The sequence below is a fragment of the Pongo abelii genome, chromosome 10 (genome assembly GCF_028885655.2).
Source record: "Pongo abelii isolate AG06213 chromosome 10, NHGRI_mPonAbe1-v2.0_pri, whole genome shotgun sequence".
In the NCBI taxonomy this organism is placed as follows: domain Eukaryota; kingdom Metazoa; phylum Chordata; class Mammalia; order Primates; family Hominidae; genus Pongo; species Pongo abelii.
The window spans coordinates 111817496-111835115 of record NC_071995.2 but is presented as its reverse complement, the minus strand read 5'-3'; the positions used below and the strand labels follow the sequence as shown (position 1 = coordinate 111835115).

At 45.7% G+C, this 17620-nt stretch overlaps 1 protein-coding gene across 1 annotated transcript in view; it reads right to left on the bottom strand.

The window, feature by feature from the left end:
• Positions 1-301: 301 nt before the first annotated feature.
• OAS2 (2'-5'-oligoadenylate synthetase 2) overlaps positions 302-17620 on the bottom strand; it is a 33209-nt gene continuing 15890 nt past the window's right edge. The window contains exons 3-11 of the mRNA XM_024256696.3: positions 16488-16666; positions 14161-14396; positions 13505-13649; positions 8919-9089; positions 6798-7086; positions 5440-5627; positions 4089-4327; positions 2785-2938; positions 302-1649 (exon numbers count right to left, since the gene is read on the bottom strand). Coding sequence (XP_024112464.2) covers positions 1539-1649; positions 2785-2938; positions 4089-4327; positions 5440-5627; positions 6798-7086; positions 8919-9089; positions 13505-13649; positions 14161-14396; positions 16488-16666 — 1712 coding nt within the window. The 3' untranslated portion in view covers positions 302-1538. The remainder of the gene's footprint in view (positions 1650-2784; positions 2939-4088; positions 4328-5439; positions 5628-6797; positions 7087-8918; positions 9090-13504; positions 13650-14160; positions 14397-16487; positions 16667-17620) is intronic.

The following is a 17620-nucleotide window of genomic DNA, read 5'->3' as shown; positions in this document are numbered from 1 at the left end:
TATATTTCTTTTGCCTGCATCCTGGACAAGAGTAGTGGTGCATTCCAACACCTAATCTGTGACACCAGCTGACTGTCCTGCAATTTAAGTCAAATCTGGCACTGACTACCTGGAATTTGTGTAGATCCCACAATTTAAAGAGCAAGGTCCTCACCAAGTCCACCCTTCTTTCAGACTCCAGCCATACATGGGGTCCCCAGGCTACCCACACCTCTGTCCGACTGGGTTACAAACTTGGGAGTTTCCATGACTTTCCTTCAGTTTTGATAATTTGCAGAATGACTCATAGAACTCAGGAAAATGCTCTACTTAAAATCACCATTTTATTATAAAGAATACAAATGAAGAGCCAGACAAAGAGTATGTAGGGTGGCAAGCACTGAAACGGCCCAGAGCTCAGGAGCCTTTGTCCCTGTGGAATCAGGATGCACTACCTTCCTAGTATATTGGAATGTTCACCAACCAGGAAGCTCCCCAAGCCTCACTGTCCAGAGTTTTTATTGCGGTTTCTTTACATAGGCATCACTGCTTAAATCACTGGCCATGTTACAATTGAACTCAATTTCCAGCCCCATCACCTCCTTGGAGATTGGGGGTGGGATGGGGCTGAAAATTCCAATGCTTTAACCACATGCTTGGTCTTTCTGGCTTGGCCAACTCCTCCCTTGAAACTAAGGGCCCACCATGGGTAACCTTGTTACCATAAACCCAGGGATGGGTGAAAAGGACTTGTTATGAATACAAAAGACACTCCTACCAGGAAACTCTGGAATTTTTGAAGCTGTGTGCTAGGAACTAGGCACAGAAGCCAGATACATTCTTTATTGTATCACAACTGGTATATGCAACAGTGATAAAAGTTTAAGTGAGGGTATGTGAGGTTAAAGCACCTAGACCTTCAAGTATCTTTAAGGCTAAAGCCCAAGGAAAAAATCTTTTGATTTGGCAAGATGATACTCCTGGGTGGGGGGAGAAAGGCAGGCTCAGAAGGAAAAGACAACAGCCTCATATAAATATGGCAACAGTTATAATCTGAGCCTTTGGAGAGCTTGAAGTTCTAATGAAAGGGTTGGCTGGCTGCTGGCATAGAAGACGTCTGTGTCAGCAGGGGCAGGAAGGGTTTTGTATACAGAGGAAACAGACAGGACGTGGATGAGTTGGAAGCACCGAGAGCAAGATCACAGAGTTATGAGAACCAAGGGGCAAGTAAAGAGTTTCGCTTTGAAGACACAGAGGATTCCTTTTTTAGACTGGAAGGAAAAAGGAGGAGCTAATTGGAAAAATACAAGAAAAAAATACAAGTTGACAGAAATATGATGCACATAAAGTGGATGACAGCAACTATTTTTAAAGGCAGGCTGCCTGCAGAGAGGGAGTTCAGCAAGGCAAGACTTTATGAAAGGGTTTGCAGTCTTGATTGATTTCAAGGAGTCCAAGAAGCAAGGGAAGGAGGAATAGGGACCATCAAGGGAAGAATGGATGTGAGTGACTCTTTCTCATGGTGAGGAGAGTCTTTAAAAGCGATTGCCAGATGACCTCTAGAAGTTTCTTCTAGAATTATTATTCAGGATTCTATGGCTTCTGGATGAGAACATCTCATTGACAATAGGATGGATCCTAGCTCCACAACTTCCTGGTGTCTGCATTGCCTAAAAAGAAAAACATACGTGGGAGAGCAATGTCTCCTAATAGTTACAATCACTGCTTAAAAGAGTTAGGGGGAAAAAGGGGGGACCTGTATCTGGGAAGGTAACTATTGCCAGAGACAATTTTTTGGTACTTATTTATAATGCATATCTTAATAATTAGAGCTAACCCCACAGTTGGCTTGGCCACCTCTTCCCTACATTCCACCCAGGGTTGGGGTGTAGGGTTCCTCTACTGCAAGGGTTCTCACCTAGGGCAGAAGACACATGATAAAGTCTCAAGACACTTTTAATTGTCACAGCTGGGTAGCATCTAGTGGGTAGAGGCCAGAGATGCTGCTCAACATCCTACAATGCACAAGACAGCCTCCAAACAAAGAACTGTCTAGCCCCAAATGTGAGTAAGTATCAAAGTTGAGAAATCCTGCTTTAAAGAAAGAACCTGGTGGAGAGAACCAAGTATACCTGGAGGGAGGATATCCTGGTGGAATATACCAGGTATATCTTGATAGGTAGGGAGGGCTTTGGAGAGGCGTGGCAGACATCCTTGGGTGGCCAGTGCAACCCACGTCCACAGTCATCTTTGTAGCCACCTTCAAGTTATAGGTAACCACATGACATTTCTGAGCAATGAAATGGAAGAAAATTTGTTGGATGAAGCTTCTAATAAAATCACTGTGTTCTTGACCTTTGGGTATCTTTTCCTTCTTCCTGCTTGGATCGTGAACCTCCCATCTGGAGGTACTGTGGCCGCTTTCAGGGCCATGAGTACTGAAATCAACAGCTAAAGAGGGTGGAACCAAAAGCCAAAGGCAGAAAGATCTGTGAACCCAGGGGAACGTTTGACAATGTCTGAGGAGTTTTGGTTGTCACTGGGAGAGGAGGGCTAGTGGCATCTACTGAGTAGAGACTAGGGATGCTGCGCAGCACCCTACAGTGCATGAATCCGGGGTTACCTGCCTGAGGATCACTTGTAGTGGGGGCTTAGGGGGCTGACCAGTTGTTTAAGCTCCTGTGAGCTGGGTTTCCTGTTATTTGTGTCTGAGTTAATTTCAGGTTGCTACAGTAGGAGAAGTTCTTTGATTCAAGCCTGTTACAGGGCTATTTCCAGACAACGCCTCCTTTAGATGACTTTTACCGGCACTTTCCAGGGTGGTATTGGATTTCCAGTCCCATCCTTGAAGCAGAGAGAGGATAACCATTCCTTTGCTTCTTTTGCCAGAAGATGCCAACACCAACGGTCCCCTCCACCCAAGTCACCTGTGGGTTCGGCTGGGTCCAAGATCACAGGCCTGAATGAAAGGTTAGAAGGCATTAGGAGATTCCAAAAACCAGTGACTTCAGAATTTGGGGTCCATCCTATAATACTTTCAGCAATAAGACAATGCGTTCTTACAGCTTAGATGTCAGCAACTCAAATTTACTAGTAGGGTTCAAAGTAACTTTCTAGAGGCTGCACGCAGTGGCTCATGCCTGTAATCCCAGCACGTTGGGAGGCTGAAGTGGGAGGATCACTTGAGGGCCAGGAGTTCGAGAACATCCTGGCCAACATGGAGAAACCCCATCTCTACTAAAAATACAAAAATTAGCTGGGCGTGGTGGTGCGCACCTGTAGTCACAGCTACTTGGGAGGCCGAGGCAGGAGAATCAGCTTGAACCTGGGAGGCAGAGGTTGCAGTGAGCTGAGATTTTGCCACTGCACTCCAGCCTCGGTGACAGAGTGAGGCTCTGTCTCCAAAACCAAAACCAAAACCAAAACAAAAACCAAAGCAACTTCCTAGAATTAAATTGTATTTGCCAAAAGTGTTTTGAAAGCTGTTAATTGCTATACTCATGAAGGCATAATGAAGACATAATCTAAATATCTCCTCCTTGCTATGTCAGCTAAAATATGATACATAATTTAATCAAATACAATGTTGCCAAGAACCCAGGGTAGGCAACCCACCGGGGGTCTCCTTCTCTCTTACTTCTCCTCTATTCTTTTTCAATGCTCCTTTATTTTCTCTCTTTCCTTTCCTCTGGTTTCCATTGTTTTTGTCCCTTGCTGGTGGCCCTAAGCAGATGGATACGATTTCTTGCTATTCTTGAAGGTCTGAAAGAGTAGATAAACCCTAATCCAATAAAAACCCTGCAGGATAAATCGGCCCGTGAATGATAGCGTTAATTCTCAGGGACACGCTTCCAACTCTAACACCTCTTAGATGAAAGCAACTCAGGGACCTGGTATCTTGAAACTTCCTTCTCTATTTTTTCTGAACAGCGTTTTCTCCTGCTCCCGCTAGGTTTTAACCCTGGAGACTGTGACAGGTTCTGTTGGCTAGCACTTTCCCCCTGTTGTGCAAGGAATGAATCGTGACCCCAGCAGAGGAAAATCCAGGTTGCTGAGACAGTGTTCAAGGGAATCAGGTTAAGAAAAGGACGGGGCTAGGGTGAGGGCACCTGGTTTTCTGCAATTGGCTCAGCAGGAACTTCCTAATGGTCTCATCTTCAAAGTTGTAATTGACCTTCCAGAAGATGCAGAGCTGCTGATATTGTGTGACCAGCTCCAGGACTGTCCGGAAACCTTCTGCAGTGTCAAAATCCGGCACTCCACTCCCCTGCTCCCAGGCATAGATGGTGAGCAGCTCCAAGGCATACTTTGGTGGCAAAGACCCCTTTGGCTTCAGTTTCCTTTCACACTAGGGAGGAGTGGGAACATCAGATGAACTGGTTAGCGTAGGAGCTCAGTGAGAGCTGCACCGGGACCACAGCAAGGCAACTGAGTCACAGTGTCATGCTGGCGTGCTCACACTCTGCAGCTTGGATGTCCAAACTGTACAGCCTACAGGAGTCTACCTGGCAGCGGGTAGGCAGCACACTTGAGTTTCTTTGTTGTGCTTTTGACCATATATGCCTTCCTAGGACAATAATATAGCTACAGTTTACTAGAAACCCACTGCATGCCAGCTATGGGCCCAGGCATTTACCCACATCATTCCTAATCTTCCCCACAACCCAGGCAGCATGACCTGCATTTTAGCTGAAGATTTAGAGGCTGCAGGAAGTGGAGTGACTCACTCAAGGTCACACCACAGCCCCAAGTCTTCTGACGCGCCATGCCAGCTCTCTGATTTTCTGAGATGAAAACTACAGAGTTTGGTCTTGGTTTCACGTTTCAGGGAGCTGGACACAGAAAGGAGGCATCTCAGGAAGAGCTGATATTGTGCCTGATGTTTACTGTCATGAGGATATTCAGAAGCTACTTTGTGTGCAAGTGAGGGGAGACTGGGTAGAGACTAGCGATGCTGCTCAGCACCCTACAGTGCATGAATCCGGGGTTACCTGCCTGAGGATCACTTCTAGTAGGGGCTTAGGGGGCTGACCCGTTGTTCAAGCTCCTGTGAGCTGGGTATATAGAAAATGCAGCCCCAGTTCCACCTACAGCTTCAACTTGCCTTCTGAGAGACAGCGTGTGCACCAGGAAGCAGAAAAGTCCTATTGGCAATGTGTGGGCATGTAAATCCCAGCTTCCACCCACCCTCTGTAGGCAAGGTCACTTGGATTCCTGCAGATTCTTTGTCCAGTGTGAGGGCAAAGTAAACCACATGTAGCAGCTTTGATGGGCAGAAGCCATCAACGCCTGACCCAAATGAATAGGGTTAGTGATGGGAACGTCGTCAAGATACCCAGTGGGCAGATTCTCCAAAGTGGCTCAGCCCTCAGCATGGGAGATTGTGGGCAACAGGGCTTAATGTTCATGGCTTACTGGTAAAAATAATAACCCCATGGTCAGAACAAGGACTGTCCTTACCTCTTTGTACCAGTGCTTCACCAGGCGAATTAAATCCTTTAGTTTGGTGGGCCGGGAGCGAATGAAGTTTCGCTGCAGAACTGTGAAACAGGTAGAAAACTCTCCTCCCGGGAGGTCCGAGGATTTATACAGATCAATGAGCCCTGCATAAACCTCGGGGCTGGGTGTGGAGCCAGAACTCCGCTGACCTGGCATGAGGGAGAGATTGACATCCTGCTTTAATACACATAGTAAGTAACAGATTCCAAAACATTTTTGGCAAATATGATTTAATTCTTGGAAATTACTCTGAATAGTATTACCTTATTTGAAAGACTGATGTCTAAGACATAGGGAGCATCTCCAGAATAATGAGATATGTAAAAAATTATGTGGTCTACACGGGTGCAGCTGGTATTATTAAAGTATTATCTGGACTTAACACTAGCAGAGCAGCCACCAGCCAATGTGGCCATGTGCACTCACATTCAGTAAAGGGAATGAAAATTAAAAATTTAGTTCCTCAGTTGCTGTAGCCACATGTCAAGCTCTCAGTAGTTGTAGAACCCAGACATAGAACATTTTCATGATCACAGAAAGATCTCTGGGACAACACTGATCTGGACTTTGTGAACTATGGTCCCCTGGGCTAAATCTGGTGCACTGCTTCTTGTTGTTGTTGTTGTTTTTGTTTTTGTTTTTTTTGCTTTTTTGAGACAGAGTTTTGCTCTGTTGCCCCAGACTGGAGTGCAGTGGCATGATCACAGCTCACTGCAGCCTCCATCTCCTGGGCTCAAGCAATCCTCCCACCTCAGCCTCCTGGGTATCTGGGACTATACGCGTGTGCCACCATGCCTGGCTAATTTTGTTTATTTATTTATTTATTTATTTATTTATTTATTTTTGGGATGAAGTCTCACTATGTTGCCCAGGCTGGTCTCGAACTCCTGGATCAAGCAATCTTCCCGCCTCGGCCTCCCGAGATACTGGGATTACAGGTGTGAGCCTCTATGCCCAGCCCAACTGCTTGTTTTGTTTGTGTGTTTGTTTGTTTTCAGATGGAGTCTCACTCTGTTACCCAGGCTGGAGTGCAGTGGCACAATCTCGCACTGCAACGTCCACCTCCCGGGTTCAAGCAATTCTCCTGCCTCAGTCTCCCTGATTACTGGGATTACAGGCACACACCACCATGCTTGGAAATGAGAAATGGGACCAAAATCATATACAAGTGTAAAGTATTACTGCCATGACTAATGCCACTTACTGGGGCCAGGGACCCATGAGTGGCACATGTTTTCAGAGCCCGTAATCAAGTCACGTGGCTCTCCCTCCACCTTCTGTCCACCATCACTTCCAAGCTAAGGTCTGGGGAACCTTACCCAGTGCATTAAAGGCAGGAAGCACATCAAAGCTGACACTTTCGTTGAGGACTTTGGATTTCAGAGAGAAGCTCAGCACCCTGGGAGCCTTCCACTTGGGAGGCTCAAAGCTGACTTCAAGCTCCTCCTTATTCTCCCTCCAAAAGGCTTCCAGCTGTTCGTGGATTTCCTTGACGATTTTGTGCCGCTCATTTTTTTGGGAGGTGTAGCTTTTAAGCGAGTTATGGAACACGACGAGGTCGGCATCAGAGCCAGTCTTCAGAGCTGTGCCTTTGGCAGTTGATCCTCCCTAAGGAAGAAAGGAAGATTGAGATCCAGAATTTCCTTGACCGAGGAGTCCTGTGTCCCCATGGGCTGGCACCAGTTGGGCTAACTGACACTGTTTCCAAGGCCAAGTTCTGCGTTAGGGTCCAGTGAGGGCTGAGTCCAAAGCAAAGGGTTTTCTTTTACAAACTAATAGATAATGCAGTTATTAAATAATACAGTTCCAAAGGCAATTATTCTCCTGCCTTTTATACATGAACAACTGATGGGCTAGTTACAAGTTACCTGCTTCTCAGGTCAATTTCCTAAAGATTTTGCCTAAAGACATATTTAGCTTTATTTGGATTCCTGTAACGAAATAAATCGAGCGGAATGCAATCATTATGGTGAAGGTGCTCATCTGTTCTTTGATGTGTGTTTTCTCCTGCTGGTCTGGCGATCATTGGGTGAATATCCATAATTGAGGTACAGGGTTGGTAAACTTTCTGCAAAGGGCCAGATAGTAGATATTTTAGGCTTTGTGGGCTATTTATGTCTCTGCCATTAAGGCTTCTCCCTTCCCTCCCTCCTCCTCTTCCTCCTCCTTCTCCTCCATTTAGTTTCTGTAGAGAAAAATGTTTTATTTTATCCATGGGTATTAAATGCCTGATTACATGGGTTAAGGAGGTGAGGAAAGGGTGTGTTCTGTTTCCTGTATGCAGATCCTCAATTCATCCCTGTTCCAGCCCCCTTCATTCATGCAGCCCACCCTTGTCTTTAAGAGGTGGGCTTCGGTGGCTCCTCCCAGACTGTAGCCCCTTCCTTACAATCTCTAGGTGTCACCTTCCTCTGGCCTTAGCAGAGAAACCTTCAACCAACTTCAGGAAGATGGAAAGCAATGTCTTATCTGCCGATGGCTCTCTTTTCTTCTTTGATGTGTCATATACCTTTTCTTTTTCACTGACTATCATGTGAATGGGGTTTCAGGAAGGAGATGAGAAAGCACATGCTTTGACAATTCTAACACTGATCAGAAACTCAGTCCTGTTTTCACTCCAGTGACCTTCAATGAGACAGTTCATTCATTGCCCCGGGGCTATTGGTGCCATTTCCCAGGCCCCTCTTCTCTAGTTGCACAGATTTGTTCTGGCATCACTGCAGACGTTTACGCGTACATAATAACATTTTCCTCCCTCCCTTTTTGTGACCACGGGGACATGTTTATCTGGTCGTGTGACCAGTAAACAGAGAGAAACATGTCAGCCCCGTGGCCTTTGAGCCATGGACAAGAATGACTGAAGCCTCTGAATCTCTAGCTCAGCTGATGGGGCAAGCCAGGCTCCAGTCACTCAAAGGAGAAGGAGATTCTAAGCTCCTTAGAATCTGCAGTGGGTTCAATGGTGGACCCCTAAAAATACATGCTCTGGGGGCCTGTGGATGTGCCCTTATTTGGAAAAAGGGTCTTTGCAGATGTAACTGAGTTAAGGATCTGGAGATGAGATCATTCTGGATCAGGCTGGGTCCTAAATCCAATGACAAGTGTTCTTAGAAAAGAAGAGAAGGGGAGGACACAGAAGAAAAGGTGTGAGGACAGAGGCAGAGATGGGAGTGATGTGTCTCCAGGCCCAAGAGCCCCAAGGATGGCCAACAGTTCCAAGAAAAACAATACAGAATCAAAGTTGTGTTGTTAATGACCTAGGCAGTCTATCCACAGGCCCCCTGAAAACTAGTGTCCTAGTTCCCTTAACTCCTGGCTTCCCTTCCTCAAGTTTCTGAAGGTAGATGGATCCTGGAGAGCTACAATGCCCACTTACTTCCCTTCCAGGAATGCCCAATATTACATCATTCCAACAAGACATGAGAAAGGCCAGCGCTCACCCGGACAATCTGGATCTTGGCGGTTGATTGTCGGAAGCAGTTTTCTTTAAGGAATGTACGGATGATGTTAACAGCACTGTCGATCTGCTCTAGGAAGCATTTGTTGGGCTGGAGAAACTCCTTGATGAACTTATCCAGAAGGTGGCCTGGGGTCGTGAAGAGTGGTGCAGGCTGGGGAGGGAAGCAAGACCCCAAGTGTGAGTGGCCGCTGTAAGCCCACCTGAGGTTTCCTTTCCTGCCTGTACTGGGCCCCCTACCCTGCCTCTCCCAACTGCCCTCCCGCTCGCGGGCTGGCATCTTTTCCGTCTTTTGTCCTTGCACAAATACATCCCAAGAACACACCTGAGAGTTTGGTGTGGCACACAAGACACCCCACAGACACAAAAACTGTCCTAGTTGCCCCCTCCTTCCCCCTAGGAGAGATCTGGATCCTTGTCCAGACAGCTCTGTCGTGTTCCTGACTCCAAACTCCTTTTCCATGCCCAGTTGGAGCATCACCTCCTAATGACCTGTGGCTTTTTGCTTTACCTACACCTCTGGTCCTTCCCTGTTTTCCCATTTGCTGTAGGCATTGGAGATTGCTGATGACCACATCCATTCCTTTCTTAAGGTTGTATCAGCCTGCGTTAAACACGCCGTGTGCGGGTGTGTTGGTTTCCAAAGGCTGCCATAACAAGTGACAACTAGGTGGCTTAAAACAACAGAAGTTTATTCTCTCCCAGTTCTGGAGGCCAACAGTTCAAAGTCCAGGTTTTGGCACAGCCGTGCTCCCTCTGAAGCACACGTGGTTAAGGCTCTAGAGATGGGAGGATTATCCTGCATTACCTGGATTGGCCTGATGTCATCACAGGGGTCTTTTTCCTCTTAATTTTAATTTTTAATTGAATTAATTAATACATTTTTCTCCACTTTTACTTTAGGTTCAAGGAGGTACATGTGTGGGTTTTTACATGGATAAATTGCACGTCGCTGAGGCTTGGTGTATGAATGATCCCATCACCTAGGTAGTGAGCATAGAACCCAATAGGTAGCCTTCCAACCCATGATTCTAACCCATGTTTTTTCAGAAACAGTGTCTCGCTCTGTCACCCAAGCTGGAGGGCAGTGGTGCCATTATAGCTCACTGCAGTCTCCAATTCCTGGGCTCAAGGGATCCTCCAGCCTCAGTCTCCTGAGTAGCTGGGACCACAGGTTTGTGCCACCACGCCTAGCTATTTATTTATTTATTTTTTTGTAGAGATGGGAGTCTCACTAGGTTCCCCAGGCTGGTCTCAAACTCCTGGTCTCAAGCAATCCTCCCACCTCAGCCTCCCAAAGTGCTGTAATTACAGGCATGGGCCACTGTGTTTGTAAGGACAAGGGTACTTATAAGAGGGAGGCAGGAGGGTTAGAGTTGGAGGAGGTGGTGTGATGTTGGAAGTAGAGAGAGGGGCTGGAAGATGCTATGCTATTGGCTTTGAAGATGGAGGAAGGGGCCATGAGCCAAGAAATTTGGACAACCTCAAGGAGCTTGAAAAGGTGAGGAAACATATATATATTGTTTGGTTGGTGCAAAAGTAATTTTGAGACAGGGTCTTGCTCTGTCGCCCAGGCTGAATGCAGTGGCACAATCATGGCTCACTGCAACCTTGATCTCCCTTGCTCAAGTGATCCTCCTGCCTCAGCCTCCCAACTAGCTGGGACTACAGGTTTACACCACTGCAGCTGGCTAATTTATTTATTTATTTTTGTAGCGATGGGGTATTGTTATGTTGCTCAGGCTGGTCTCAAACTCCTGTTCTCAAGCGATCCTCCCGCCTCAGCCTCCCAAATTGTTGGGATTACAGGTGTGAGCCACTGTGCCTGGCTCAAATTCATGTGTTTTAAGCCACTAAGTTTAGGGCATTTTTTTTAAAACAGCAGTAAGAGGCAACTAATTACTGTTCTATACAAATGTTGTACTTTTGCTGGCAAAACAGACAAGATGAGCTAGCTCACCTGGAGATGGGGAAGGGCACTCAGCTTGAAAGATGAAGGCCAACCTTGGTTGTTCTCAGATGTTGTAAGTTGGCCTTATAGTTGCTGAGGACGGTGCCTATTGAAGGCATATTCATTGCCAACACTGCCCCTTCCACAGGGCAGAATATTTGTGGTGTGTGAGTGCATGTGTGTGTGGTATGAGTGCATGTGTGTGCATGTGCATGAGTGCATGTGTGTGCACGGTGTGCATGCATGTGTGTGCATGAGTGCATGTGTGTGAGTGCATGTGTGTGCATGGTGTGAGTTCACGTGTATGCATGTGTGCCTGTGTGTGAGTGCATGTGTGTGCATGGTGTGAGTACATGTGTGCATGTGTGTGAGTGTGTGTGTGCATGCATGTGTATGAATGTATGTGTGTGCATGTGTGCATGGTGTGCATACATATGTGTGCATACATGTGAGTGTGTGTGCATGTGTGTGAGTGCATGTGTGTGTGCATGTGTGTATGCATGTACGTGTGTGCATGTGTGCATGTGTGCATGTGTGTGTATGCATGTATGTGTGTGTATGTGTGCATGAGCCCTCCAATGTTTGGACCGCCTTATGCAGTGGTTCCTGGGCCTAAATTGTCTTCAACAACTGCAGAGACAGGGATGGTCTCACAGTTCTTAAAATAGAAGTTGATGGGATAGCAGAACAAAAACAGCCACAGTGAGTATCAAAAGATGGTTTAGGAGATGTTTGGAACTAAATGCCACATGCGCTTCTGAGTTGGAAAAGAATGTCCTGTAAAGGCCCTTCTTGGGATGATTGTCGAAATCATCCCAATGGGCTGTATTGGGACAATAATATATGACTCCTAATCTCCTGAATTTGATCATGGCATGGAGGTTATTGAAGAGAATATTCTTGTTTTCAGAGATCCCTATGAAAGTATTTAAGGGTAAAGAGATGTCTAGCAGTCTACTCTCAAAGGGCTCAGTATAAACAACAACTATAACAATGGGCCAGGTGAGGTGGCTCGCGCTTGTAATCCCAGAACTTTGGGAGGCCAGGTGGGAGGATCACTTGAGCCCAGGAGTTTGAGACCAGCCTGGCCAATGTAGCGAGATGTAGCCCCATCTCTTAAAAAAAGATTAAAAACAACTATAACAACAACAATAATAACGTGTGCACACACAAACTGTAACATAGCAAATGTTGCACATGGGTACTGCATCTATGTGAGGGGATCATAGGAGTTTATTGAATCATTTTTCTAACTTTTTAAATGTTTCAAAGCTTCAGAATAAGATGTCAGGTCGGGGGGATAATTTTTTGAAAAAATCTGTCTGAAGAAGCCGGGAAAATTGGGGTCAAAGAGCAAAGACCAGTGAAAGTACGGGTTAGGGTGGGCACAGGGGTGACTGCTCAGAGTGTCCTGATCCTTCTGGGTCCAGTTAGGGAAGTTCCCCATTCATAGACTCCCCAACCTCTGTGAAGTTTGCTAAACTCATTTACATCTTCATTTACATGCCAGATTGGTACTCAGTTAGCCTTCAAATTTTGGTGCAAATGGGATATAGATTCCGCCTCCCATAACTTGAATATAAATTAATCTGTCTGTGAAGTGTGGAATTTGGTTGGTCCCTTTGGCCTCAATTAATACAGTTGTCTCCAGTGCGGTTCCCAGGAAAGCTGAGAGGGCTCAGTGGTCTAACCTGGGAAGGTTCTTCTTGGATGGCTTTTCTCTAATAAGCACTGAGCATGCGGGGGAGTTTGTGTTGATAGATTTACTTCTCCTTTTGGGGATGGGAGGGGGAAGGCCAGTGCACCTGTTTCACAGCTGGTGCCTTAATTGGTTCTCTTGTTTTGGCCCTATTTCTTGCTCTTGCCCCCGGCACCTGCCTGAATGGAGCTCAGAGCCTGTCCTGGCATCCACAGGCTTGACTGCCACCCCCTTCTCTGAGCAATGCTCCATTTCATGTCTCCACCTGCTCACCAGCTTTCTCTCTTGCAAAAATTGAGATCTCACATCTGTGGGTACCTCCCTTTCTCTTTGTTCCATTTTGCACTTCACAATCATTGCCCTGATGGTGTGCAATGGGTTGAACTGTGTCCCCCTAAAAGATGCTGGGGTTCCAACCTACAGTATCGATGAAGGTGCATTACTTGGAAATAGTGTCTTTTCAAATGGGATCTAGTGAAGATTAGGTCATTATGGTGGGCCCTCATTCAGTATGACTGTTGTTCTTAGAAGAAGAGGAGATGATAAGACAGAAATGCACAGAGGGAAGATGATGTGAAGACACGTAGGGAGAAGGGCACATGACCACAGGGGCAGAGGCTGGAGCGATGCAGCCACAAGCCAAGGACTGCTGGCAATCACCAGAAGCTGCAGGAAGCCTGGAATAATTCTTCCCTAGGGCCTGCAGAGAGCATGGCTCTGCCAACACCCTGATTTTGAACTTGTAATAGCCAGAATGGTGAGAGAATAAATTTCTGTGGCTTTAAGCCATCTGTTTTGTGGAACTTTGTAACAGCAGTACAGGAAACTAATACAGAGTACTCGCAGATAAGACTTAGCCTGGGTGTCAGGAAGACCTTCCTGCAGCATGAAACACCCTGTATTTGGAAAACCCTCTTACCAGAACATTCCAAGATGGTGCAGGTAATTCATTATCCAGGTTGGGAGAAGTCAACCAAGTTTGAGCTTCTTTTTTCAGCCGTTGCCAGCATATTTTATCTCCACTCACATTATTAGTTGGGTCAGCTGGATCCAAGATTACCGGCCTGTGTATTCCATTAGATTAAAAAAAGTCAGTTGAGCTGCTTGTGGGAGGCAAAATCTGTTTTAGGGAAAGAGGCCTGGAGTGGGAATCTGGCAACTTGAATTTGGATTCCTGCGGCTCCTCCATGCTGCTGAGGGATTTTGTCTACAACATCAAGACCCTCTGGCCCTGGGTTTGCTGCTTTACAGAAACATTCTATTAATAAAATAACAAAGTGGTCTCCTCTTCCTGCCCCTGCCTCCCCTTTCTCTCTTAGCTCCTTCCTTCTATAAGAGGAAGTGTCTCTCCAGTGTTTGTTTAGGGGACAAAATGTGACTATGGTTTGGAATGTGAAAAGCACTGGCTGGACCTCCCCTCTTTCAGACAGACCCCTCTGCCTCCCCACCCATGGTGGCTGCCATTCTTCTGGTCCAGCACTGGCTTGATAGGGCAAGGCTGAGATCTCATTCCAAAGAAGTATGCCTGGCATGCGGATGATGAGGTACAGGGATAGGGCGTGAGAAGCTTGGCACCTCGCTGATTGGAGCTGGTGCAGCAGGATGTTCCTGATGGTCTCATCTTCAAAGTTGTAGTTGACCATCCAATAGATACACAGCTGCTCCTGGCGTTTGATCAGCTCCAGAACGGTTCTGACGCCTTCAGCAATGTCAAAGTTGTCTTTTCTGCACCCCTGTTCCCAGGCATACACCGTAAGCAGCTCCAGGGCGTACGGAGACAGCGAGGGTAAATCCTTGTTTTTTTTCTGGCACTGTGGGATAAGAAAAGGGTAGCAGCTCATTTGGGTATCCAGTTCTTACCATGTCAGGGATCTGAAATCAAGAAACAAGAGGTCTACAGGAAGTCATTCTCCTTTGCTAGAATGCCTACAGTTCAGTGGACTGACAATACCAAGTCTTGACAAAGATGTGGAACAACTGGGATGGAGCAGGGACTTCTCTTAGGCGCCTGCAGGCCACCCACTGCCTCCATCCCACAAGCATGAAAATAAAGGAAAATCTGGAGTTCTTTCGAGGGAAATTCCAGGCACCTTACTAGCCTTGAAAAGTCAATGAGCAACTTGATAAGCAAAAATATAGTAGTTCAGGGTCTACAGGAGCAATGAAAAAAAAAAACCAATAAAATAAAAACAACAACAAAAGGTAATAGTCACTTAAAACAATAGCCAAGGAAGTTAGAGTCAAAAGATTTTTGTTCCCTATAGAAACTAAAGATAACATCTTAACGTATGTCCCTGAGTTGATTTTCAGAAACTCAGGCCCCCCACCAAGCAAATCCACTGGCAGGTAGACCTCAGATAAGGGGAAACTGAGGATTGAACCCTGACCTCGTTCTTTGTTCTACATTTCTTCCTGAGGGTCTTGGAGGAGGTCACACCTACGAGCCAGAGCCAACGTTCCTTTCTGCTGATCTGAAATTTTTAGATAAAGCTTCGCCCATTTCACCCATCACAAATCGGAAAGTCTTTGAATCCTGTGACCTGCACCACCCATCCTCCTCCTCCCTCCTGCTTGGAGATGTCCCAACTTTTTAGGTCAAACCAATGTACAGCCTCCATGTGTTGATTTATGGCTTTGCCTGTAACCTCTGTCCCCTCATCTTTAAAACCCTTACCTGTAAGCCATTGGGGAGTTTGGCTTTTAAACATGAGCTGCCCAATTCTTCCTGCTTGGCTCCCTGCAATAAATGCCTCACTCTCTCGCTGCAATCCCAAAGTCTGTGTTTGGCTTTGCTGCGCTGGGTGGGCAGATCCCCAGTTGGGTTTGATAATATGCCTGAAACTCACATCTTGCTGATGGGAGTATAATTTGGTAAGATTTTGGAAATGATTTGGCAAGATTTGCTATGGTTAAACAAAAAAACAAACTATATATATATTTTATATATTTACACACATATATGTACACAACATTCATATATGTGTACACAACATTCTATGTTATAACATATATATGTACGCAACATTCATATATGTACACAACATTCTACTGCTACATATTTACCCAAGAGAAATGAATGCTTACATTCACAAAAAGACATGTAGGAAAATATCCATAGTAACCTAATTCATAATTGCCCCAATTTGAAAATGACCCAATCATCTATTTGAAAATTGCCCCAATTTGAAAATGACCCAAAACAGCAGAACAGATAAATGTGTGTTATATTAATACAATGGAATATGGCAAAACAATGAAAAAAAGTGCTACTACGGCTGGGTGCTGTGGCTCATGTCTGTAATCCCAGCACTTTGGGAGGCTGAGGTGGGCAGACAGCTTGAGCCCAGGAGTTCAAGACCAGCCTGGGCAACATGGCGAAACCTCGTCTCTACAAAAAATACAAAAATTAGCCAGGTGTGGTGGCACACTCCTGTAGTTCCAGCTACTTGGGAGGCTGAGATGGGAGGATTGCTTGAGCCCAGGAGACAGAGGTTGCAGTGAGCCAAGATCCCACCACTGCACTCCAGCCTGGGCAGCAGAGCAAGACCCTGCAACCATATGAATGAGTCTCTCAGACATCCTGTTGAGCCAAAGAAGGCAGACATGAAGTATGTACCATATAATCCCACTTACATTGTTTGTTTAAAATCAAGCAAAATTAATCTGCTGTGGTGATAGATGTTAGAATAGGGGTTTGTTTGGGAGGATTACTGGGGGGACAATGGGCTTGAGGCACCTTCTGGGGTGCACGAAATGTTCCCTATGTTGATTTGGGTGTTGCTGGTAAGACTGTAAAAAATGCGTTGAGCTGTATACCTAAGATTGTTGCACTTTACTGGATGTCAATTATCTTGATAAAAAGGAAATGAATGATAACCATATATAGACAGTTGGAAAATTACCTGTAGATGCCAGTGCTTTATCAAGAGGATCAAATCCTTTAGTTTTCTGGGACGGTTGTCAAAAAACTTCTGCTGGAGTTCAGTGAAGCAGACTGCAAACTCACCAGGACTGGCATTTGTCTTATCCAAGGATCTTTTGAGCTCTCGATAGATCCAGGGGCTGGGATTATCATTTAAGCCTGATGTGAAAGAGAAATTGGAACTTTGGTATTTGTGTAACCTGGTTTCAGAGAGCCAGGGTTGCTCTACAATGAAGGTCAGTTATAGTTTGATAGCACACAACTCTTGCTTAATCGGTCAGAGGACTGGTACCTTTACATAAAACATAATAGGGAAGGGTGACTTGGCCCATTAGATAATAAAGTGTAGTCTAAACTGACTATAATGAAAACAGTATGGTGTTAACCCAAGACAAGATCAGCAGAACCTAATGGAGGGACAAGAGATGGAATTATAAATGAGAAAGGGAATTATCCAAATTAGTAGGGAACAAGTGTGTTCTTTAAAAAATTGTTGGTGTTGGCATAATTAGTATACATCTGGAAGAAGGGAAAGTTTATATTTTACATGCAATGTATTCTGTCATTGAGTCCATCCAGTGAGTATTTTACTTCAGAGTGTCAGGGTACAGGGACTTTGAGGAGGCAGGCAAGGTGGCAGCAGGGCCCTGGAGGTCTGGGGACAGAGGCTGGTTTAATCAATGGGTTTCCATTCTTGCTAGCTGAGTTCCACTGTTTATAAACACATTTATTTAGCCAGGCACGGTGGCTAATGCCTGTAATCCCAGCACTTTGGGAGGCTGAGGCAGGCGGATCACCTGAGGCCAGGAGTTTGAGACCAGCCTGGCCAACATGATGAAACCCCATCTCTACTAAAAATACAAAAATTAGCTGCGCGTGGTGGCAGGTGCCTGTAATCCCAGCTACTCAGGAGGCTAAGGCATGCGAACTCCTTGAACCCGAGAGGTGGATGTTGCACTGGGCCATAATTGCACCACTGCACTCCAGCCTGGGTAACAGAGTGAGACTTTGTCTCAAAATAAAAATAAAAATAAAATAAACACATTTATTGATTGATTACTGTTACTTAAACACCAGGGGTTCAGTTTAGGTCCTGCTGCTCACCACATAGAA